We start from the raw sequence: 24,192 nt of genomic DNA, 5'->3' as shown, positions 1-24,192 counted from the left end.
TGTGGGCTACAAGATTGTCTGGATGCTTCGCTATTCAGGCTATGCTGAAAACGAGAAAACAGACTCCCTTGCTAGATTGGGATCTGAGAAACGGTAGGCCCTATAATTGGTATAGCTAAATGTTTAGCTTTTGTATCAAGAGTCTTGCTGGACAAGTGGACCCTCGGGAGATAAGCGGAAGCACCTGACATGAGACAGGCTAAGGCACACATAGCACTCACGAGCACTAGGTTCAAACATCTGGGTAAAACCTACAGTTTATCCAGCGACATTAAGTATTTTAAACCAGAGTGCCTTAATGGCCTATTGGCCTCTGGTAACCTCCGGTGGGGTACGATGGGTCGAATATGAGAACTATGTGTATAACAATCCCTTTGGCTTCCCACTGTCACATTCAATCATTGCATGGCATGTTCCAGGAATAATTTTACATAATGACTGGCGAAAATAATATTCGAAAGTTTCATTTTTTTATAAGATATTCCCAATCGCAAGAAATCGTAAGGTTGCTATTAATGTTTTATGTGGGCTTTTGTCTTCTCATTGTAGCATCTTTTTCTTCAATAGCTTACCAGTTTACCAGTGAGCAGTTTAAAATAAGTTGCCATTCGTAAATAATTTTATGCCAATCAGCAGGGAAAAACTTTAATTCATTTGGAATAATAGTATGCGATTTGCGATTTAAGTGCCAGTTTTTACATCATAATCAAAGTGTCTTTTTTTTGAGTACTAACAGAGCACATAATAAAAGTCATATTATAACAACCTTATTATTTTAATATGTGTTATGTAGATATCAGATATGACTTAGTTGGTATAGTCTTAGAACATTGAAAGGCCTTTCAATGTTCTAAGGGTATAGTTTAGTTTTTAGTTATTTTTTCCCTATGAGCATAGTATACTTTATATTACTTAGTATTTAGGTTGGTATCTGTAAGTAGGTTTTGGCTGTTGATACTCTGATTAATAAATAAATAACAGCGCGAGAGTTAGGGAGGACATCTTTATCCATTTTTACTACTCAAACCACAGATTAAATATAACTTATACTAATCTGTACTAAAACTATGCAAGTTGGCTTGTATCGTGTGGTGTGAAGTCGAAAGGCGCAAGCTGCGTGAACGTCTGTAGCCGGCTTAAGTTTATTCTAAATGTCAAAATTAGTTAGGTTAGGATTTAAGGGGGCGAATTTATTTTTTATATTTGTTTAGTATTTTTATTAATAAATATATAGAGCACCTCCGGCAATGTCCGATAAAGACTACGCGCCCCTGAGCGCTGCATGCGTGAGGGCTCTCAATGACAAACTCTATGATAAACGTAAGGCAGCTGCTCTGGAGATTGAAAAGTGAGTATGATTTTATGGCCTAAATTTTATACAGTAATTTGTTCTTTTGGTAGAATGGTGAAAGAATTCTCTGCCGTAAACAATACGGGACAAATTAAGCGTATTTTAAAAATACTAGCTCAGGATTTTGCATCATCACAGAACCCCCATTCAAGAAAAGGTGGGCTGATTGGATTAGCGGCAATTGCCATTGCTCTGGGAAAAGTAAGTCCTAAGGAGTAATAAAAAGCAGTAATCTAGTTATTTAGGAGCATTACTCATTACAATTAAAATAAATCAGTAACTGAAATTAAGTACATTGAAGTTAACTAACATCTAGTTGGTAATTTGAATTTAACTTAAGTTACAGACTAAAAAATCTAGTTACAAATACAAATAATTTATTGTGCTCAGAACATTACAGTTTGCACTTCTCAAAAGGAAAATGAACAACAAAGCAATAGTACTACAGAGTAAGAATAATATGGACTAAATATTACATTGGTTTGCTGAATAAGTTGATTCCTCATCATTCATCTTGCTTGAAATCTAACAATTATTATTGTAATCTAAGCTTATTTCCAGAGATGTATTTCTCAAAAAAACATTAGTTATTAATCTAATGAGCATGTTGTAGCACCTAAGTCAATGATGAAGTAAGTAAAAAATTAGTAAAATCTTACTGTTGGTCATTAATATATCATCAGTGAAACCAGAAAACCGTGTAACCCCACTTTGTGTCGAAAATTACATTTTAGTGCCAACTTGTAGATTAAAAATTTTGTCAGGGTGTGGAGATACACTTTATTCTAAAAACTGGTTTAATGGATATACACGATTTTCTCATAGGTCATTTTAATCGTCGTTGTTATGGTTGGAAAAGGTTTATTAGGACAAAAATACTCTAATCTTTAATTCTTAGAATAAAGAAGTAGCCTATACTTTCAGTAGCGTTTTATTGAAAATACTCTCTCTAGTCTTCTCTACTTATATTAAATTGATATTAATCAATAAAATTATTTTTGCCTACATGTTTCGCACACAGAGGTGTTCATCTTCAGGGCTATATTATTTTGTTCCATTTTATTTATAAAATTTTGATTCTTTATTATAGCCCTGAAGATGAACACCTCTGTGTTCGAACCATGTCGGCAAAAATAATTTTTTTGATTAATACCAATTCAATATGAGTAGAGAAGCCTGTATTTTCAATTTTTCCAATTTTACTTTAATTTTTGTTAAATTTTCAATTTTATTTACGTATACCATATTTGACGTATACCACACTTTTCTTTTTAGTTCTTACCATAATGTCACGCGGACGTAAAATATTGGAACTCCTAAAAATTGAAACACAAGATCCAAATCGACTATTACATGAAGCACTCCAAAATGATGTATTATTTGAGGATAATATAGAAATCCAAATAGACATAAATGCTTCAAATAATAATGTTAAAGAAATAGTCAGTTTTATTAACAATGATAACTTGCAACTTGATGAAAGTATGGATTATAATGTACCATTTGAAGAAAATTCTACTAATACTTTGGTTACAACTGATGCGCAAATTTTGGAGGAAATAAAGAAAACTGTTTTACGAGCTCTCCCGTGCAGAACAAGAAACCTAAGGTTCAAGTTGGAGTTTCAGATATTGGATTGATTAAGAGAAATACTGATGGCAATTTTGAAATTTCTACAGAGAGTGACGAAAGCGAATTTTCACCATCAGAGACAGAAGACGATATCAGTTTTTAGTTTTTAAAGAAAATAATACTGACAAAGATAGTTGAAGCCGAAGTGGAAAATGAAGGCACTGATGAAGATGAGGAGAACAAAACGTCTAGTAAACGAAGAAAGAAAAGAAAACTTCCTATTAAGAAAATAGATTCTTCTTATCAAGAAAATAAGAAAAAGCGAGAATTGGGATTACCTTATTTAGGGAAAAAGAAAATGGAAGGGAAATGGAAATATAATGTTAGTAAACCCGGTAAATTTTTATCCAATCCTTGCAATTGCAAAATATCAGATAAAAAAAACGTTTTTGCATGTAAAAAGCTCGCTGAACATAAGAGACGCGAAACTTTTAAAAGTTTTTGGAAAAAATCATGGCCAGAAAAAAAGAGTTTGTGAAAGGCATTTTCAACATGGACTTGTTGGCTCCAAAAAATAATGTTAGCACTATGTACTATAAGACTAAATTGGCAGTGCACAATTTTACGTTATTTAACGGAAAAACCAAAGATGGGTTCTGCTTCTTATGGAGTGAGGTGGAGGGCGCTCTTACAGCGAACGAGTTTTCTTCTATTTTAGTGAATTTCATAGAAAAGGAAGTTGTCAAGACCAATTGAGGATTGGACCAAAAAAAAATAATTTTTTGGAGTGATGGGTGCAATGCACAAAATCGGAATTCGGTGTTGGCAAATGCTTTGCTAAACATTGCTATGCAGTACAACTTATATACTAGTACAACTTGATCATAATACAAAAATATTTATTTAAAGGGCATACGCAAATGCAAGCTGATTCTATGCATTCTACAATAGAAAGACGACTTAGAGGTAAGGATATTAATGTGCCAGCAGACTACGTGTCTCATTGTAAAAGTGCAAGAATTACTCCATTTCTTTATAACGTGTCGTACTTAAATCATACATTTTTTAAAGACTTTTCTAGCTTAGATTATTATGCATCAATAAGACCTGGTCGAAAAGTTGGCGATCCCACGGTTAATGACCTTAAGCAATTAAAATGCACTGACGACGGCATTATTCAGTACAAACTAAAACACTCAGATGCTGCCTGGGAAAACTTCATAGTTAGAAAAAAAAAGCAAATTACTCAATTATTTGTTCCATACTAATCTCTTCCGTGTTTGTACAATGAAAGGCAAAAACTTAAATGAGATAAATTTAATGACTTACAAGTTCTAAAAAAAAGTTTGTTACCAGACTATCATGAGTATTATGATAACATTCCCCATACATAATTTGATTTATAAGATGTCTTCGCTATATCCCTATTCAAAGAATTTTTTGGTTCTGTTTTTTACTAAGGCTGTACTGTACTAAAGTTATTTGTGAATGGCATACAATATTAAATTATTATTAGTTTTAAACCAAAGTTACGCTATTGTAGTGCCATCTACTTTAAGTTTTGTTAAGTTAATGTTTTTGCAATAATAAAAATATTTGTTGTAATAATGCTGTATTATTTTGAATTAACTTTTTAGTAAGCCAAAGTATAAAGAAAAAAGTGTATGTACAGCAACATTTTGTGGAAATAAGTGTATGTCCTATTAAAAAATATGTAAGAGCTTTTATAAAAGAAAATATCTATAAACTTAACCTTTTTCAATTTTTATTAGTCTAAAAAATGTTTTGACAAATTTGACTTCAAAACTTACCAACACGAAAGTTTTTAAGCTCGCCTGTAAAATTTACATTTTTGGACATACACTATTTTCTGGTTTCACCGACGATATGTAACCTTCAAGTTATTGGAAAATATGGTGTATACATGTTTACCTTATTTATTTACTTCCAATTATTGACTGTGAAGAAAAAAGACAATAAAAATTATTAATGATACAACTTAAAAATTATCAATACAAAAAGGAACACTACATAAAAAAAGATTTAATTATATAAAATTGTAGTTTTGACATACTTAGGTTTTTTAGAAACTAAGTCGCTTTTTTTATCTGAACATAGCGCCAGTGCTATGATAGGAGGAAGTACCAAGAGAATGCAAAATTATATTTTGATAACATCAAGACAACAGTCAAGAGTTTATAAGAATTTATTGTCCACTTAAAATGTTGCTGCTCTTTAAGAATAAAATTACAAACAAAAAATTTACAATAAATAGGGTGTAATAAACAAAAAAACAAGGTTTGTACTCACAAAAAATATATATGTTATTTTTAAAGGCTTTTTGGGAAACTAGAGCCGTTACATTTTTGGAGATATAAATGTACATTCTAATACTTTTATAAGAAAGTATTAGGATGTATTACTGATATTGTGTATAAATTACTCTTGCCCCAAATTACTATGGTTTAATCAATTTTTAGGAAACCAGTAATTTTACAGATGAGCTAATCAAGCCGATTCTTGGATGCCTATCAGATCAAGATTTACGAGTAAGATACTATGCTTGTGAGTCTTTATATAATGTAGTCAAAGTATCAAGAGGAGCTGTACTTCCCCATTTTTCTCCCATATTTAATGCTCTTAGCAAAATTGCCACTGATTCTGATCAGAACATAAAGAATGGATCTGAGCTGCTTGATAGGTTACTAAAAGTAAGCCTTTAGAACAACATCAACCCATAATAACAATTTTTTTTAAGGATATTGTGGCAGAAAGTACTTCATTTGACCTAGATGGCTTCATTCCATTATTAAGGGAACGGATCTACACAAAAAGCCCATTTTCCAGGCAATTTGTGATATCATGGATATCAGTGCTAAATAGCGAGCCTCGTCTGGATCTAATTAATTATCTACCAGAAATCCTAGATGGATTGTTTAGAATTTTAGAAGATACTAATTTGGAAGTGAAAAAAATGTGTGAGACAACACTTGGAGAGTTTTTAAGAATCATTAAAAGTGAGCCTTCTAGAGTCAATTTTGGAGCTATGATTAATATTCTGATAAATCATGCACAGGAGAAGAATGATGAATTGGTTCAGGTAAGTCAGTGGCGGCTTTTGGGGTAGAGCCACAGTGCCTAGCTCTACCTAATAAACGTTGAAAATAAAAAAAATAATTTATTTTTTAAATTTTACTTCAGTCCAAAAAAATATCTGAATGTTAATATTTAATACCAATTATAAAATTAAAATACTGGAACGCAGCCAGTGCAAGATTTCGCAAATTTCGCTAATGCGAAATCGAAGACGTAGTTGTCGCGCCAGGCCCCGTATCGATGCGTGTTACATTGAATAATCACAGCAAATGTCCTTGAAACAATGTGGTAAAGCTACAGCAAATTAAATAATTTTGGGCCGGGCTCCAAACCAGTAGAATCTCTTCTAGCAAAACGTGCGTGATATTGTTTGTTTTGATTATTTATCGGGCGTTCGCGGTTCCGTAGAGATCTTTTATTTTATTTGGCTGGCGTTTTCGGCTTTGTTGGTGTTTTTTATTTTTATTGAATAATAAAAACAATGAATAAAATTAGTTTTTTAAAAGCAAATCCATTTTCCACTTTATCATTGGAACAAAAAGTAGAAATAAAGGAGTTAGGGCGACCGTTGCCCGATTTAAATATAGAAAATGTTTTTTGAGTTATTATAATTTATAAAAACAATAAAATTACTTATTTGTGTACCTTACTGTAAATATGGAAAACTGTATGTTGCCTGTGACCTGAAGTATTGACATTTCCACGTAGTTTTTGTAAGTTCATTTCCTTAAATTTCAAAATTTTTAAAATGTATATTTTTAGCTACAAAAAAAATTGAAAACTTATTGCGTTATAATTTTGATAATAAAATGTAATAATTTTGATCACTCGTTCGGTCATGATAAAATTAGATCAAGGTTTGGCTCTACCTCCCCGAACTGTCACTGAGGTAAGTTGAACTGGTAATTTAAAACATACAATTATTAAGGACTTTTAAGGACCATAATTTAAATATAAAAAGAAATTTGATATTAATTAAGAGTCCTAAGAAAATTACATAAACTCCTAGACTTTCTAACAGTATTATTAAAAGTATTGTATATAAGTTTTCAGGAAAGAAGGGAGTTTTTATTATTTATTTTTTAGTTACGCCCTCTAGTGATGAAATACAGAATTTTCTCATGTCCACATTTATAATAATAAAAAAAATTCCATTGTTGCCAAATGTACAGGTCCTAAGATACACACTTAGGACGTGTACATTATTGTTTATAATTTGTTTTGGGAAATAAAAAATATTGCTATCCTGCTCTGATATTAGTGATGTACAAGATTCTTGTTCTTGTCTTGTTCTTGCTAGCAAGAACAAGACAAGACAAAATTTACTTAAGCAAGAAAGCAAGAAACAAGATTTCTTGCAATAGTTAGTGATAAAAAGGACTATACTGTCAAGTAAGAATTTTTTTTAATATTATTAAACAAAATGAGTTAAAAAAAAAACAAAATAAATAAACATTAGATTTGTTCAAAAAATATAAATGAACAAAATGGGTAACAAAATAAAGGTTTATACAACAAAAAAAAAACATCAATATTAAGAATTAAACAACAAATGTTCAACTCTACAGTTATAATACAATTTTTTTTCAAATAAACAACACTAGATTACTAGTAAATATATTTTTTATTATTTTAATGGTACTTAGGTACAGTGCTTTCACGATGAAAGAAACAAATTTATTTAAAATTCAGGATTTTGTCATTGTAAAAATTTTGAGACACGTTGACTTTTGGGTTTTATCAAGATTTTTTTGCAGTTTAAAATTTGTATACAGGATGTCCCAAAAAAATATGCAATTTTCAGCATCTTGTAGATATTTTGAAAATTTTGACAAAAATATGACATCAATCATATAACACAACAAAATTTTTAAAATTTGCGTAGAATTTAAAAATAAATTGATATTATAACCGTCTCACCAATAAACTTTAAGACTTTGTAATACCTTTTTTTGGACACCCAAATTGGTATACAAAATTTTAACTGCAAAAACGCGCAAAAAAAGTCGATGTGCCCAAATTTTAAATAAATTAGTTCCTCTCATCGTAAAAGCACAATGAAATAACTAGATATTCTTCCATGAATTAAGGCACAAAAGACACCTGGCTGATTCAGAGTTTAGCCTATTTCGATGTTTTCTAATTACTATTGATGCCTTTGAGAAGAGTCTCTCTGCGGGAACTGATGTGGCCTAGTACTTAAAATGTCCTTTGCCATTTTGGATAAGTTGGGGTAAGAAAATTCGTGTTTATGCCACCATTCGAGAATATTTGTATTTTCTTCTGCCCTCTTAGAAGATAAATATTCGTCAATTTCCTGCCTCCAGATAGTTGGTAATAAAGATAGGTCTTGTTGAGATGTATTAAAAAATTTTCCAAAATCCAAATGGAAGACATCGTCATCATCATAATTATTGCCTTGAATATATGTAGATGTACTAGGTTTTGAAAAATCTGGATTAATCCTCTTTGATTTATCCTCGATTACAGTATAATAGTTATTTTTGTAAATTTCTTCAAATTGTTTCACAGCAGTTTCCTCTAAATCTTTGCCCCAATCTGCAAACGAAAAAGCTTCTTTTTTTAGACGCGGATCCAAAATAAGGGAAACGCGATATATCCAGTTGGTTTTTTTATAATGTTTTAACATTTTGTCCCTGGCCTTTTGTAGAGCTAAAATAAATTTTTCACCCATGGGGCTTCGATCATTTTTATCATTAAGTTTAAATGACCATTTTTCTGGTTTATCAACTAGTAGGTTTATACCAACTATAACCATTGATAAAGTGCAATATTGGTCTCCCCCAAGTTTATCAGACAAACTTTTAAAAGGTTTTAAGTATTTTACAAGATTTTCTATCAAAAGCCATGTTTGTTCGTCCATTTTATATTGAGCAAAATCTTTATTTGTATCACACATAATACTTAAAGGAACCTTATATTTTAAAGCCCAGTTAAGCATTTCGTAAGTCGAGTTCCATCTCGTTTTCACATTAATTATTGGTGATGAGTTTTTTAAATTTACTGTGCTACAACATAACTCAAATTTGTTTTGTTGTTCAGATTTTTTTATTTTTTTTTAGCATAATTCTAAGGTTATTTGTAATGTTGCAATTTATGTTTATATTATCGCTTTTTAATAAATCTAATTCTTCATCTGTGCTAAATTCGTCCTCACTATTGGACTCATTGTCTATGCAATTATTTATAACTTTTATTAAGTCTTGAACAGCTAAATTTAAAACATGAGCAAAACAGATAAAGTGTATATTTTGTTGCTCTAGACCCTCAGTACCACTTATTAAGAGCGATCGTGTTTTTAGTTATGGGGGGATGATGTTTTTAGATATGGGGGAATGACCGAATAAAATAAGTTAATGAGTGATTTCCCGAAAAAAGCAAGAACAAGAAGTCTTGCCAGTAAGACAAGAAATTAATGTGCAAGAAGTTTACAAGACAAGAAGTAGTTTTACTTCTTGTTTTGTTTAGCAGGACAAGACAAGAAGTTGCCGAGCAAGACAAGAAATCTTGCTTTTTACATCATTATCTGATATATCTCAAAGATGCTCTGTCTTACATTATTACGTACTTAGTACACCCTAATGCAAATTCATTTTATTCTGTACCATTATTTATTTATATTTGCTGGTAAATTTTTGAATTTGCACTAATAATGGGCGTTATTTAAAAGTAAATTTTAACTAATTTTTTCGTTTCAGTTCACGGCAATAACATGGATAAAGGAATTTGTACAGTTATCAGGTCCAGCGATGTTACCATACATGTCGGGGATATTTACAGCAATTTTACCTTGTTTGGCTTATGAAGCGGATGCCCGGAGAAGTATCCTTCCTTAATATTTTATTTTATGTATAACTTTTAAAGTGTATACTAACTTTTGTGGGATTTGCTTGGAGAAAGTGTTTGGAAATGTATGATTAAAGTAAAAAAATATGAAATATTATTTAGGTTCTCCGTAAATTAAATACGAATGCCTATGTTGTTATAATTGTTTTTGCTATTTTATTAGCATTTTCGTGTACACAACCATTGAGTACCAAAATTTTTGAAATAATTGATAAATTAAAAAAGAATGTAAAAATAGTTTTCTCATATTCACTTTAATAATAAAAAAAAGCTGTATATACAGGGTGATTGACGACCCGTATATGGAAAACGGAACGTATCGTTTTCCTGAACATTGAAAAATGGCAACACCTTTGATTTTTTCAATAGAACACCCTATGTATTTTTAGATATTTTGCTTTCCTGTTTCATTTTGAGTCTTTTTTAATCATACTTCTCTATACCGCTATGTCTAGCGGTTTTCGAGAAAAAAAATAATTGTGCGTGTTTTTTGTTCGAAAACCCGGAAATAACTAATTGTTTATTTCTCAGTCATGTAAGTTCCTAAAAAGCTCAAATTTTAAACATCACTTTAAGAGACCATCTTGATTAACTTCCCATGCCCAATTGAATCAGCCTTATATCATTAATCGAAAATTAAATTAACATTCTTTATTTACTAAAATGGCGAAAAGTCTATTTATTTAAATAGAACTCCCTATATTTTATTTTTTATTCTAATAGACAGTTAAAATACCTTTAATATAATGGGCAGTGTGAATAAAAACTTAGCTTTTGCTTTTAGTATGAAGTATAAGCTTTAGCTTTTACTAGGTAGATTTATCTGTTGCTAATAGAATTTTTGAAGTGAATAACCTTTTGCTTTTACTTACTAGCAAAAGCTAGATATTTTAAGTATTTACTTAAAGTTTTTATTTGGTAAATCATACAATGGTGTTGTGCCGTACCCTTTATTGCCTAAAAGTCCATAGTTCTGTTGACGTCTTCTCATCATACCAAAAATGTTTGGTCTACTTAAAATAGGACTGTCGTGCACCGAGCCAGGCCATTGAGCATCTACGGATGTAAAAATTTCTTTTGCGTCACAAGTTGCTTGCACATTTATACTACACCATCCTTTCCTATTGATATACTTGTCACCATGTAGCGATGGCGTTATTATTGGTACACGAGTGCAATCAATTGCACCAAAAGCACAGGGAAATCTATACAACTGTACCCATTTGTTGATTGCCTGCTCAGTCGAGTTTTTTGTAGGAAATTTCATCCAAATTCCTGCCTTTTCAACTATTTTTGGTAAAACGTGAGATATCGTTTTACATATTGTTGTTCTATGAACTCCTTCTTTTCTGATCCTTATTTGAAATCCAGGATCACGTAGAAATTGCAAAAATATTTGCATTTTTTTTTTGGACTCGATGCACCACCTCTAGTCTCCACTTTTAGCTCCAAAAAATGGTTAGCTATCCGCTCAACATTTTCTTCACCAAATCTATACAGACCGTGATATTCTTCGGCACGACTTTCTTTTCTTTCGGGAAAAAATTTTCAGATCTTATATTCATAAATGCAGCCATTTCTACCAAACTGTTTAACAATACTAAATTTTTAAGCCAGGGTCTAACAAGCTTGCAAAAATGTAGGCTTCTCCTTAATATGAATAAAGGGGAGGAGAAAGTAAACTCAAAGTCCAAGTCTCATAATCAAGCGTTTATTTAAAGGTTACGCGTTTCGCCGCATTAGGGCATCATCAGACCTAAGTAAAATTAACAAAATGAAATAATATGGAGCAGAACGCTAATTAACAGAAAAGACATACCTATAATAATATATAAATACAAAAAACTGCACACTGACTCACACTAACATAAAAATAAAATAAGTTTATACCATCGTGTATCGTTATTGACTAAAATATGAATTATAAAACGCCAAATATCACATCCAGTAAATTCTTTACATATTATTTTATAAAGAATGAAAACAAATACAATTATGAAAGAAAAAAAAATATACAAAAAGGTTTTTCAAAAAACACAGGGATCGAACCAGAGACCATTGGATCTAATGTCCGAAGCATATAACTTATCGCCAAACCGGGGTAATGATGTAGCATGCGAGTAATTACGTTATATGAGACAAGATTAAAATTTTTTATTGGAGATTATTGAAAATTAGATTAGGTTCGAAATTGAAGATATCATTGACACAATTTAATATTGGGCTTCTTTTAGCTCTTGTAATCGCCAGCTTTTCGAGGAGATCTAGTTTTTAACCCTTTCCACACTCATGTAATATAGTTACATCATCCGACACCGAAAAGTTATAACCAGTCGATAAAAGGTGATTTGCAAAGGCTGACTTTGTTTCTTTTCTGACCTGGACTTTGAGTTTACTTTCTCCTCCCCTTTATTCATATACTTAAGTCTCTTTGGGAATGATGGATGATTGTTTTGAATTCTCCTTAATATGCTTAGTAATTGCTTACTTTTATTCCCACCATTTTTAGACAATGCTAACAACTTTAGCTTTTGCTAATTGAATTAATTAGTAAAAGTTACTACTTACTTTTATTCATTGCAAACTAAGCATTTGCTAGGAAAATGTAAGTTTTAGCTTTTACTGAATTCTTATTCACACTGCCCAATATCACAAATTCCTATACCTAAGTAGCCGCGTTTTAGAAATAAATACATATTTTCATGAAATTTGATAATTTCAAACATTTTATAAATTGGTTTAATAGATGACAGTGACAGTTTTAGTTATAGTATTACCATTATGTTTTATACTAAACTTAATTTAAATAAAAAGGAACATTATTATTAACTACACAAAGTTTTGATAGGACTATTTATTTTCCATGGACAATGCACTCAAATAATAGCAAGAACATGTTGAAAATGTAATACATTGTATCTAGATTTACAACCAATGAGCAAAAAAAGATTATTTATACTACAAAATAATTCGTTAGTTATGGTTAGTATATTACCTAAAAGTAACAAAAAAAAGTATTATTAAAGGAAATTTTCCAGTTGACTCAGACTATTCTCTAAACATTTATAAAATCGTTTTCTTGTGTATATATTTGGCGCTAACCCTTACTTTATATTACCCCACAAATAAAAATCAATGAATGTCAGATCTGGCGATGTCGCCGGCCAATCCCATGGTCCCCTAACGCCTAAACCACCTAACCTCAAACATGTCGTACAATTATCTGGTTAGACTGTTTCCACAGTGAGACGGGGCTCCGTCAAGTTAAAACTGACAAACGTTCCGTTTTCTATATGCGGCTAACTTATCATCGGTCGTCAATCATCCTGTATAATAACATAATTAAGGCGACATTATGAGGGGTAATGTTTACAGTTTTCACAAAGGAACTAAGGAATTTCTATTGTATAAAATTGTTTGACTGACATTTTGAATTTAATACACTTCTCCTGCTTCTATCTATATCACGATATGTCATTTTGTTCAGTTTTTAACTTGACCGCAATAATTATTACACCTTTATAAGCATTTAAACCTCGATTTTGTGTTGCATCGAAATATGGATTTAGTTCAATTTCCTCTTCTTGCATGCTAATTAAATCCTTATCTGTCGACTTATCAGCGTTGTGGGTACCTCCCTGCATTATAATTTTTATTAGTTTTACGTAGATAAAATACCATTTAAACGCTGTTTGCCTGGGATCCGTTAGCTTTGTATTTTTTTTTATTATCAATATAATGTCGTATGAAAGTGAGTCTTGGCTTATATATTACTTTTTGTTTTGCATGCCTATTATAAAATGCATTTTTCCTTACATTTAGTGACAGACATCAAAGAGACGGCCACGGCGGTGAATTTTACATTGATGAAATTGATTGCGTTGCAGGGGAGCGAGGAATCGGGTAATCACGAAGAAGTTAGGAAGTACGGTAAGGAACAATTATTATCGATTTATCATACTAGATGGAATTGGTGTCGGCCTAATAATTCGAACATAAACATTGATAAGTGCTTTTAGATCAACTTTTTCATAGGGAATAAAAAGTTTGATCTAAGTATGCTATGAATAATACTTGCTATATAAAATCCAAGTTAATTATAATAATAATAAATGTAAGCCAATAATAATTTCTTAGTTAGAAGTCTCAGTTCTCGCTTCTTAAAAACAGTTTTAGAAACTTGTTTCTTTATTCCAGCATGTTTGAAAGAGGCATTGGTTATCCCTCTTTATAAGGGTGGAGATTTGACTGAGCCTTGTAATTTCCGTCCAATTTCTATATTATCTACCCTCTCCAAGATAGTTGAAAAACTTTCAAAAATCAGAATTTTGTCTTTTTTGCGACATAATTGCATTTTATCTTCAAATCAGTTTGGATTTCAACCGGGAAAAGGGACTTATGACGCTGTTTTCGGCTTTTTGGAGAGTGCCTATGTGTCCTTAAATTCTGAAGAGTCCGCGGCGGCAGTGTTTTGCGATTTATCGATTATTATTTAGGCATTTGATTGTGTAGATCATGGAATACTGCTGTCTATGCTGAATAATAATGGCTTTAGAGGTGTGGCATTGCAATGGCTGGAATCCTATCTGTGTAATCGTACCCAAAGAGTTACAGTATCTGGATGTTTATCCGATTCCAGATCCCTTAAATATGGAGTACCTCAGGGTTCAGTGTTAGGACCGCCATTATTTTTGCTCTATGTAAATAGGGTTGCCACGAGACGAGACGAGACGAGACGAGATTAAGAATTGTCTCGTCTCGTCTCGAAAGTTCGAGACAAATATTTTTCGAGACGAGACGAGACAAGCTTATGTCTCGTCGAGACAAGATCTTATCTCGTCTCGTCTCGTCTCGTTTTGTCTCGAAAAGTTCTGATACCTATGTAAAAGTCCAGGATAAAACTTAAAAATTTAATAGACCCCCATAAACAATAAACATATTATAGGTAGTTAAGTATGAAAGTTAAAAAAAATCATATTCGATTTTTAAATTAATTGGGTAGGTAGGCATGTTGGGAAAGATTTAATTAATTTAAGATTTAATAATAAAATATTTATATGAGCACCCCATTCAAGTTTATACTTATATCTTACTTGTCATATTATATTGTTTTTTAAATGTATTTATTTGTGGTTGCATTTATAAAATATATTTATTTAACGTAAACTTAATTTGTTCTCGTATTTTTAATATTTAAGTTTCAGAATTTATATTATTTCTTTATGAAGAGTGCAATGTAATAACTATAATGTACCTATTAAAATATTAAACATAAATTTGTGTATTTGTTTGGCTCTATATTTTTTTATTCTAAAATTTATAATTTATTATATTTACTTTATTCCATAATTAAGTAAGTAATTTATTATAAAGGGTATACACAGTCTTTGAAGCATGGCTTAGAAGGTTATATAGAAATACTTATTTTAGGACAAAAATGCCAATAATCGTATTGAACATATTACCTGTAGACGTCAACATTTTTCATAGACTTTTTTAACAGATGACAAAGTATCATTCGATTTTGTTTGTTCGAGACGAAAGATAGGTATTAAAAAACATAACATGTATGTGAATATATTATTAAATAGGAGCCTCTTTAAATAATAATTATCAAGCAAATTGCAAAATGTGGCAAAACCAAAACTCTAGGGACAAATCGACACGTTATGAATGCAGTTAAAGTACAGTGCAACGATATATTAGAATAGTCACCCGTCAAAACACCAGCATTTTACTTTTCAAACAATGTAAATAGAAGCTGGTTGACATTGTTTGGCAGGTGGAATGCTGGTGTTTTGACGGGTGACCATTCTAATATATCGTTGCACTGGACTTTACCATTTTTCGGAGGGTTTCGATATAGTTTTGTAACAGTGACGCAACTGTTCCGTCCGGTGAATGCAGGTAATATTCTTAAATTTTTGGTAAATTCAAAAAATATAATAAAATATGGTGTTTGTTTAAAATAAGAAAGCCCACCGTTTTATGACACACCTTGTATAAAAACGTTAAGTTGAAAAAAAAATGCGCAGCTAAAATAAAAACAGACGTGACTGGTCCAAGAGATTTAAATAAACATACCCCTAAATTCTAAGGATATTTTTTCCAATCTACACACCACCAACATTTGTTACACAAATCGTAAGCCCGTTAGTATAATAATGGGGAAATAAAAAAATAATTAAAACCTATTCCGTGATTTTAATGACAATTTTACCAATTATTACTATATAATATATAATTATAGAAGCATTTTACATATATCGAGACGTCTCGTCTCGTCTCGTCTCGCCTTGTCTCGAACATTTTTATCTCGTCTCGTCTCGTCTCGAAATTCGAGACAAAATACTTTCGAGACGAGATAAAATGGCTTCGAGACGAGACGAGACATCTCGTGTCTCGTGGCATCCCTATATGTAAATGATTTGGGTTCTTTAAAACTGCAGGGCAAAGTGGTTCAGTTTGCTGATGATACCACCATTTTATGGAGTCATAGAGATTCTGATAATGTTATAGCCCAGGTTTTTAAGGATCTTAAGATTTAATCGGAGTGGTGTGCTGTAAACAGGCTTGTATTTAATGTGGGCAAAACCTTTATTATGGGATTTAAGTGTGACGTTCAGGGCCTTATGTTTAGTGAAAACTCCCCATTGCAATACAAAGAAAGCTGTAACTTCCTTGGTATTACCATTGATGGTCGCCTTCGCTTCAAAGATCATATCCTAAATCTTGCATCAAAATTATCCTCTGGATGCTTTGCAGTAAGAATGGCGGGGCATGAGCTGGGAGGGGTAGTTGCACGTTTAGTGTACTTTTCTCTTATTGAGTCCCATCTTCGTTATGGCTTGCCTTTTTGGGGTTTAAGCAGCAAGGGATTATTAAACATAATTTTTGTGATTCAAAAAAAGGCAGTTAGATACCTATGTTCCGCTGGGTTAAGAGATTCTTGTAAACCTCTCTTTATATCTCAAAAAATCCTAACTCTTTTTTCTCTTAGAAACAGCTAGTCTTATTCATAAATGTCCTAAACCTCCCTCTAACACTGGTCATATGACTCGCCAGGTTAACGATTTTCCCTTACCAATCCCTACTTCCTCCCTCACCAAGAACTCACTTATATACCTTAGCAAAAAAAATTTACAACCATGTTCCTCTATGTATCAGACAAATTTTAGAAGTTAAGAAATTCAAAAATAAATTAAAATCACTTTTATTATGCAGGGCATATTATAGCCTTGACGATTTTTTTAATGATACCTTTTGACCTGTGCTCTGACATCATTTTAGTGTTTTAGTTTGTTTCCTATTAAATATTTTAATTTACTTCCTCTAAATTCTGTTTTATTGAAAGCTTTACTTATTTTTTAATCAAATTTATCAAAAAGATGCTTTTTTTTAAATTTTTTCAATCGGTTTTGTTATAATTAATTTTGGTAATGTGTGTAAATTTTATGGTAAAATGTTTTAGATGTTATGTTTGTTTGAAATTTGAAATTTAAAGTGAATTTGGAATTTTTTAGTTTTTAGGATGCTTGTACACAAGATTTTGTTTTGTCTTACGTAATATAGCACATTTTCTTTCTTTCTTTCTATTTGATTTCGCATATGGAACACATTGCGGTGAAAGCTTTTTACCAATAATTACATTTACACTTTTATTTATTTTATTTCTTAGAACATGAAGACATCCCTCACGAAATCGACCTTCAATCCGTAGTAGACGTGTTAATCCAATATTTAATGCACAATTCCATCCAAACAAAAGTAGCTGTACTTAAATGGATACATGATTTGTATACAAAATTACCCAATAAGGTAACAAAACAAATTTGTATTACTTAACAATAACGTAATATGGTTTATGCTTTCCAGATGGTGAACTATATTGATGTACTTTTTCCTGCCTTACAAAGGACACTATCTGACGAAGCCGACCAAGTAGTCCAGCAATGTTTAGTCGTTATAGCCGAAGTAATTTCCTCAAGGAATACCTCAATTAACAAATCTGGAGGTAATTTAAAATAATAACTAAAGAAATGTATGTAAATTATACATTTATCTTATATATATATATTTATTTTATAGGCCAAAATTATAACATTCATTTCAACAAGTTTATCGTTAGCCTGCTACATTTATTTAGCACCGATAAGAAGCTGCTTAACGAAAGGGGTTCTTTTATTATAAGGTTTGTGCATTTGCATATTTTATTTAAAATTCTTATATATATATTTTTAGGCAGTTATGCGTATTGCTAAACGCTGAAGATATCTACAGGACTCTAGCAGAAATCCTATTAAAGGAAAATAATTTAAAGTTTGCAAGCTTGATGGTGGATCATTTGAATATGATATTGCTGACTAGCTCTGAGCTTTTTGAAATGAGGAATAGACTGAAGGACTTATCTAAGGAGGTATTTTGTTAAAATGTTTTTTTTAACATAAATTGATTTTGGTTAAACTGTATGCTGGGTGTTAGTTAGAGGGTTCGCAAAAAATTTGGTTTATTAATTTTCCTCATATCTTAACCATCAAGGTTTAAAATTATATTATAAATAATATATTAAACATGTGGTAAGCAGTTGCTTTGCTAAAAACCAGAAGTAACTCAAAGCAAATTTTTGAGGTATGGTGTATTAAAGTTCCAAAAAACATTTTTTTTGTATTATAAGTACACACCTTTCAAACATCAATAGCAATTTTTGATAGTAATTTTTTTTTTTAATTTAATCAGTATTGGCATCTATTTATACATCTTTTTAGAAACATAAAGGTCCAACGGACATCTATTTATTTTTTCAAAAAAAGTGAAACGTGAAAAAGTGACGAATAATTTGTGAATTAGTCAAAGGGATATATGAAATAGCATGTCCAGTGGGTTTCTAGATGATGTCATCCAATGGATGAGGTAAACTTTGTCTCATCCATATAATACAGGGTGTTCAAGAAATGTATTTTGCATATCTAAATAATTACGACACCAAAAATGGATGGAGAGAGCACAGAGATGCCTTTAAAAAGTCATTTTATTTACGACACAAGTATCTTGAAACCTTTTATACAATACAATACATTATTTAGATGTTAAAAAGACTATTTATTTTAATATTGCAACTTTTACTGTTTATACAAAAAAAATACAAACATGATTTTTCTTTCCTTAGAAAATTCCTCTTGCATATAACCACAATAGGGCAAAAAAAGGAGCCAAGAACACTTTTAAAAAGATCGAAGAATAAGAGTTTACCTTCTATTAACAAGAAAATAAAAAACAAAAGTCTATATACAAAACAAATTAATGAATTATATCCAAAAACCACGGACATATACATACAGTGTGACCCATTTGTTTTCGGGTCACCCTGATAAAAAGTTTATTTTTGGTGCGATTTTGCTCGGTTTTTGCTTCGGTTTTAAGGGCCAAATTTTAAGAAACCATGCTAGGCATTTTTTTAGCAAAAAATTGTGCACACCACTGGATTCGGCATCCCCCAAAACGGCCTTATACCAAATTTCACCAAAAAATATTAAGTAATAACAATTTTATAACAAAAAATAAAAAGGGAAATTATGCATTTATTTACATTTAAAAATGTGTAGATAGCCATGAAAAAAACAAATTGAACAAAGATCATACAAGCAAATAACAATTCCAAACTAAATACAAATAAAAACAAACAATAAACTAACAAAAATAAATACAAATAAAATAAAAACAACAAGCAAAAAAATTAAAAATTAACCGCTACTAAATTTTTGAAATTTCTACTAATCCACCATTGTTTTCTATGCATTTTACATTCCTTTTGCCTACATTTAAAATAACTTTACGGACTTGCTCTGGAGTAATTTCTGAACAAACCTGGATTATTCTGACTTGTAGATCTTCTAAATTTTGAGGTCTTGATTTGTACACTTTTTCTTTAAGTAAGCCCCAGAGAAAAAAATCGAGTGGCGTTAAGTCAGGGGATCTCGGTGGCCACTCAACGAAAGGCCTGTTTCGTCCTATCCAACAGTTTTCAAAATGTTGATTTAACCAGTCTCTTACTAAACGAGCATTATGGACAGGACAACTATCTAATTGAAAGTTCAAATTAAGGTAATATCTTAAGGGTAAATCTTCTAATGCGTTCGAAAATTCATTCTCAAGAAAATTCAAAAATTCAATTGTATTCAAATTACCATTAAAGAAAAAAGGGCCAATAATTTGTCGCTTAGTATTCCACACCAAACGTTAATTTTTTGCGAATACTGTCTCCTTGCATTTATTATAAATTCTGGATTCTGCACGGACCAGTGGCGGCAATTTTGACTGGAGACTACGCCATCTGTGGTAAAAGTGGCTTCATCGCTAAAAAGGATTTTCGTCTAGAAAGTTTCTGTTGTTTAAATATTCTCCCTGAAGCCAATAGCAAAACTCTAATCTTCTTGCCTGGTCACCATCCTCTAAGGTGTGCAAAAATTTTAGCTTAAATGCTTTTATGTTATTTTTTTGCAAACATCTTCTTATACTTTCTCTGGGGATGTTAAGGACCAAACTAGCCGTTCTGACACTACTTCGAGGATTGCCATTAAAATATTCCAAAACGTATGTTCTTCTGAGCCCACGCCGTCCACTAAGTCTATTTTTAAGTAGATTTTTCGAAACAGATCCTGTTTCATTGAAAATGTTATTAACACGTTGCACAGTACTTAGACTTACTGGTCTATCAGGATGCCTAATATTAAATTCTCTGGCAGCTTCTCTCATCGAACGCGTGTTACCACCAACAAGACGAACAATTTCAATTTTTTCTCTTAAATTAAAATTTTCCATGATTACTAATACTATAAATACTATTGCCACTTTTGACAGTTAGATGTCAAATGTGACAATTCAATATTTCAATAATTTTTAGACACAATAAAGTTCAATATTTCAATAATTTTTAGAGACAATTTCGAAGTAAAGCGCATTTTTTTTTATCATAAAATTGTTATTATTTAATATTTTTTGGTGAAATTTGGTATAAGGCCGTTTTGGGGGATGCCGAATCCAGTGATGTGCACAATTTTTTGCTAAAAAAATGCCTAGCATGGTTTCTTAAAATTTGGCCCTCAAAAACTGACATTAGTAGTCCTTGGAATTTGCATGGCAGAATTTTTTTTTGTTATAATGATGCAGTTTTTCTGGACCTAACATTTTAAAAAAAAACCGAGCAAAATCGCACCAAAAATAAACTTTTTATCAGGGTGATCCGAAAACAAATGGGTCACACTGTATAAGAGATTTAATTTTTTTCCTAAATAAATTTATCTTTTAATTTCATCGTAATATCATTGTAAAGCCTGTATATATCAACGAAAGAAAGTAGTCCTGAGATGCCCGTGAGATCACATCCTTAAATCTTTATTTCAATTATGTACATACAATATACCACTTAACTTTTGCCAATGATTAAGGTGGACATTTATTAATTATTATCTTTTGAAAAAAAATCAGAGTCGACGCAGTTAATAATCCTCCAATATGTATACTTCATATTTTCCGTACTTCGTGAATTTCACTTTTTATTCGAATATCTCCAGAAGTTTTTGGGTTTTATTTTAATTTTCAAACGGAATTTTATTAAGTATCGATTTACGTTACTTTATCTCAATTTAACCGATCTTGTTTCTTGACGGTTTTTAAATTAAATACAAAAAAAATTTTGAATATATGTTTTTTAAGAAAGATAGTGGCTTACATCATTGTCAAAAAATATTTAGTACACATCTTTAACAGACTCCATCGATTAAAACTTTATTGATTAAAGATATTCTACATCAAAAGAGTGCTATTAAATCTTAATTATCAACATTTTTAACCAAATACACTTTCTTTTGTATTTGGTTAAAAATGCTCTATCTTGAAAATTAAGCATTTACCTTAAAATCACTCTCGGCCAGTCATTTTAGTTTTTTTTGTTAATATTAGTGATAAAAAACGCCGTATTATAACGAATTTTAAAGACCCTTTGGAATCCATATTGTTTTTCCACTATTTATGTGTTTCAAATGAATATGTTACATGTTAGTTCTATTATTTTATTTTTATTTTTTAGGCAAATAAACAATTATTTTTATGCTTATACAAAACATGGTGCCACAACCCAGTCGCTACAGTGGCACTATGCCTCCTAACCCAGAGCTACTCCCATGTCTGTGATCTCATTAAATTATTGTATCCTTTACAAAATCTTATATTTTTTAAATATGTTAGCTACCCGAATTCTTTTTAAAGTTAAATGTACTGGTTTTATAATAGAAGATGTCGAACAATTTGCCTTAACGATTTATTACAGTGGCAGTATAGAGGTAACTGTGGACTTCCTAATGGAAATCGATAAATTGGTGCAGTTGATTGAGTCCCCAATTTTGGCCTGTACGAAGAATCCTTTTCTTTTTTTTATTGTTTGGTTCAGCTTATTTCTGTTGCAGATCTAAGACTTGAGTTACTAGAAGTGCCCTGTGATAAAGATTTAGTAAGCAGCCTTTACGGTATACTGATGCTCCTACCCCAAACTGAAGCTTTTTTTACATTGAAAAATAGGTTAAGTTGTATCCCGAGCTTGCATTTAGAGGAAAAGTAAGTTTCATAAGAAACTAGCTTACTAATTTAATTCCTAATGTAATTTTAATTAATTTTATACTGTAAACTTTGCTATCAAGCGAGAAAATGTCACACCTGGTTGAAATCCTCATTCTCTGCACTTTATGTATTATACAATAATTTTCCTATTTTTTAGGATGAATCGAAAATCGTCCAAAGACAAAAATATCGACTTCAAAGGGTTGTTGGAGCATTTCTGCGAGGTTCAACAGAGACACAAGGAGTACAAAAAGAGCACCAGGACCAAAGATATTATGTCTTTCGATAGGGATGTGAATGTTAGTGACGATATTTAATGTTAAAGTATATTTAAGTTTGTAATTTTTTATATAGTTTCTATATGTACATTCCTTTACTGAATAATATATGGATAATTGTATTGTATTTTTCGATTTCTTATGTTGATTACGTTCTGCAAACCCTTACGTTCGCTGGTTTTGTGATATTGGTAAGATTATAAGAAAATCTTATATTACATAATTAACCATGCCTTAAACTATTATAACTATATACATTTTTAAAGAATAGTGCATGTCGATGAACTTCATTTCAAGTTTTCTGAGGCCTATTTCATATCTCTAATACAATTTCCTTCTGTATTTGTCAATAATTCTCTAATTTGAAATATAATATTCTGGTCTAACTTTTTTTATTGGACGCTTAACTTTTTGTTTATGAATGAAGGATGTATACGTTTTCGAATAAATAATTGTTTCATTTGTGGTTTTAATTTCGCGTTTTACCTGACGGTAAGAGGTGTATTTTCATAAAAATATTAGGAGTGTTCTTTATATAATTTTAAAATTGCAATTTTTTGTTTAATATGGTCTGCTTTTATTAGTTTTACTAGGTCAAAATGAGATTTCTTAGTAAAAATATCGATTCTGATTCTTTTCTCTAAAAAGGAATCGGATCCTTAATAGTTTCGTAAAAATCTAGACAGAATTTTGTCCGTAGAGATATTTAGTATGGTAGTGATGGCTATGCCCTTTTTTTCCATAAAGACTTTCGCAATTTCCTAGTAATTTTAACTTTTATTACTTATTCATATATTTATAGTATAACCATTTTCAAAATCTAATTTTGCCATTAACTTCCAGTAGATCGACAAAAATTTCTTCTGTTATCTTTTGCTCAATTGGGGTTAATGAATGATCGAGTTTTAAAACGCATTTAAAAAATGTTACGTAAAATTACTGACAAAACTTATTACAGAAGCGACTAAAGATTAGCTTTCTAAAGTTAGTTCCAGAATCCGGTTGATCGTTTGGGTCACATATTTTTTTGCTGATATTATATTGTTTAAATTTTGTCCAGTCGTTAGAATCACAATAATTATCATTATATTTTTTAGTCTCAATATTATAATTATAATTACGAGGGCCTGACTATACAAAAATAGATTTTGTAACTACTTTGGTTATGATTAGGGTTATAAGTTTGCATGAATTGTCTAGAAGTTTTGATCACAAGTGTAGAGGAAGATCTTTTTCTCTCGAGTTGGCCTAAATATATTTGAATGAATGTTTTAGGCCAAATGAATTAATTTAGGTGTGTTGATATAGATATGAATATTGGTCCAAGTCCAAGGTAGGATAACCTGAATTTGTTGATAATTCCTAGTCATATATCTATGCCATGGAAATAGAACGAGGATTTCCTGTTGGGTACAA

The 24,192-nt window shown here is 31.0% G+C and overlaps 1 protein-coding gene across 2 annotated transcripts; it reads left to right on the top strand.

Moving 5' to 3' along the window:
* The first annotated feature begins 1,152 nt into the window (after positions 1–1,152).
* LOC126739338 (protein VAC14 homolog) lies at positions 1,153–22,903 on the top strand. Of its 2 annotated transcripts, none has more exons than XM_050444980.1 (14): positions 1,153–1,348; positions 1,402–1,552; positions 5,404–5,634; positions 5,682–6,023; positions 9,739–9,862; positions 13,715–13,816; positions 17,565–17,704; positions 17,762–17,900; positions 17,975–18,077; positions 18,128–18,302; positions 21,972–22,090; positions 22,212–22,291; positions 22,348–22,495; positions 22,656–22,903. In XM_050444980.1, the coding sequence occupies exons 1-14, from the start codon at positions 1,248–1,250 to the stop codon at positions 22,813–22,815; spliced, it is 2,115 nt and encodes a 704-aa protein (XP_050300937.1). In that variant the 5' UTR covers positions 1,153–1,247; the 3' UTR covers positions 22,816–22,903. The 2 variants fall into 2 exon arrangements, with proteins under 2 accessions (XP_050300937.1, XP_050300936.1); XM_050444979.1 differs by having other exon boundaries at positions 13,709–13,816.
* Positions 22,904–24,192: the final 1,289 nt, after the last annotated feature.

The sequence above is a fragment of the Anthonomus grandis genome, chromosome 8 (genome assembly GCF_022605725.1).
Source record: "Anthonomus grandis grandis chromosome 8, icAntGran1.3, whole genome shotgun sequence".
NCBI lineage: Eukaryota > Metazoa > Arthropoda > Insecta > Coleoptera > Curculionidae > Anthonomus > Anthonomus grandis.
This window is presented reverse-complemented; position numbering and strand designations above follow the sequence as displayed.

Excerpts from the sequence above, each read along its gene's own strand:
- LOC126739338 (XM_050444979.1), top strand. The coding sequence starts at position 1,248 with ATGTCCGATAAAGACTACGCGCCCCTGAGCGCTGCATGCGTGAGGGCT. Across the intron at positions 1,553-5,403 it reads TTGCCATTGCTCTGGGAAAA|GAAACCAGTAATTTTACAGA; the intron begins GTAAGTCCTAAG and ends ATCAATTTTTAG. Across the intron at positions 13,817-17,564 it reads CGAAGAAGTTAGGAAGTACG|AACATGAAGACATCCCTCAC; the intron begins GTAAGGAACAAT and ends TTTATTTCTTAG.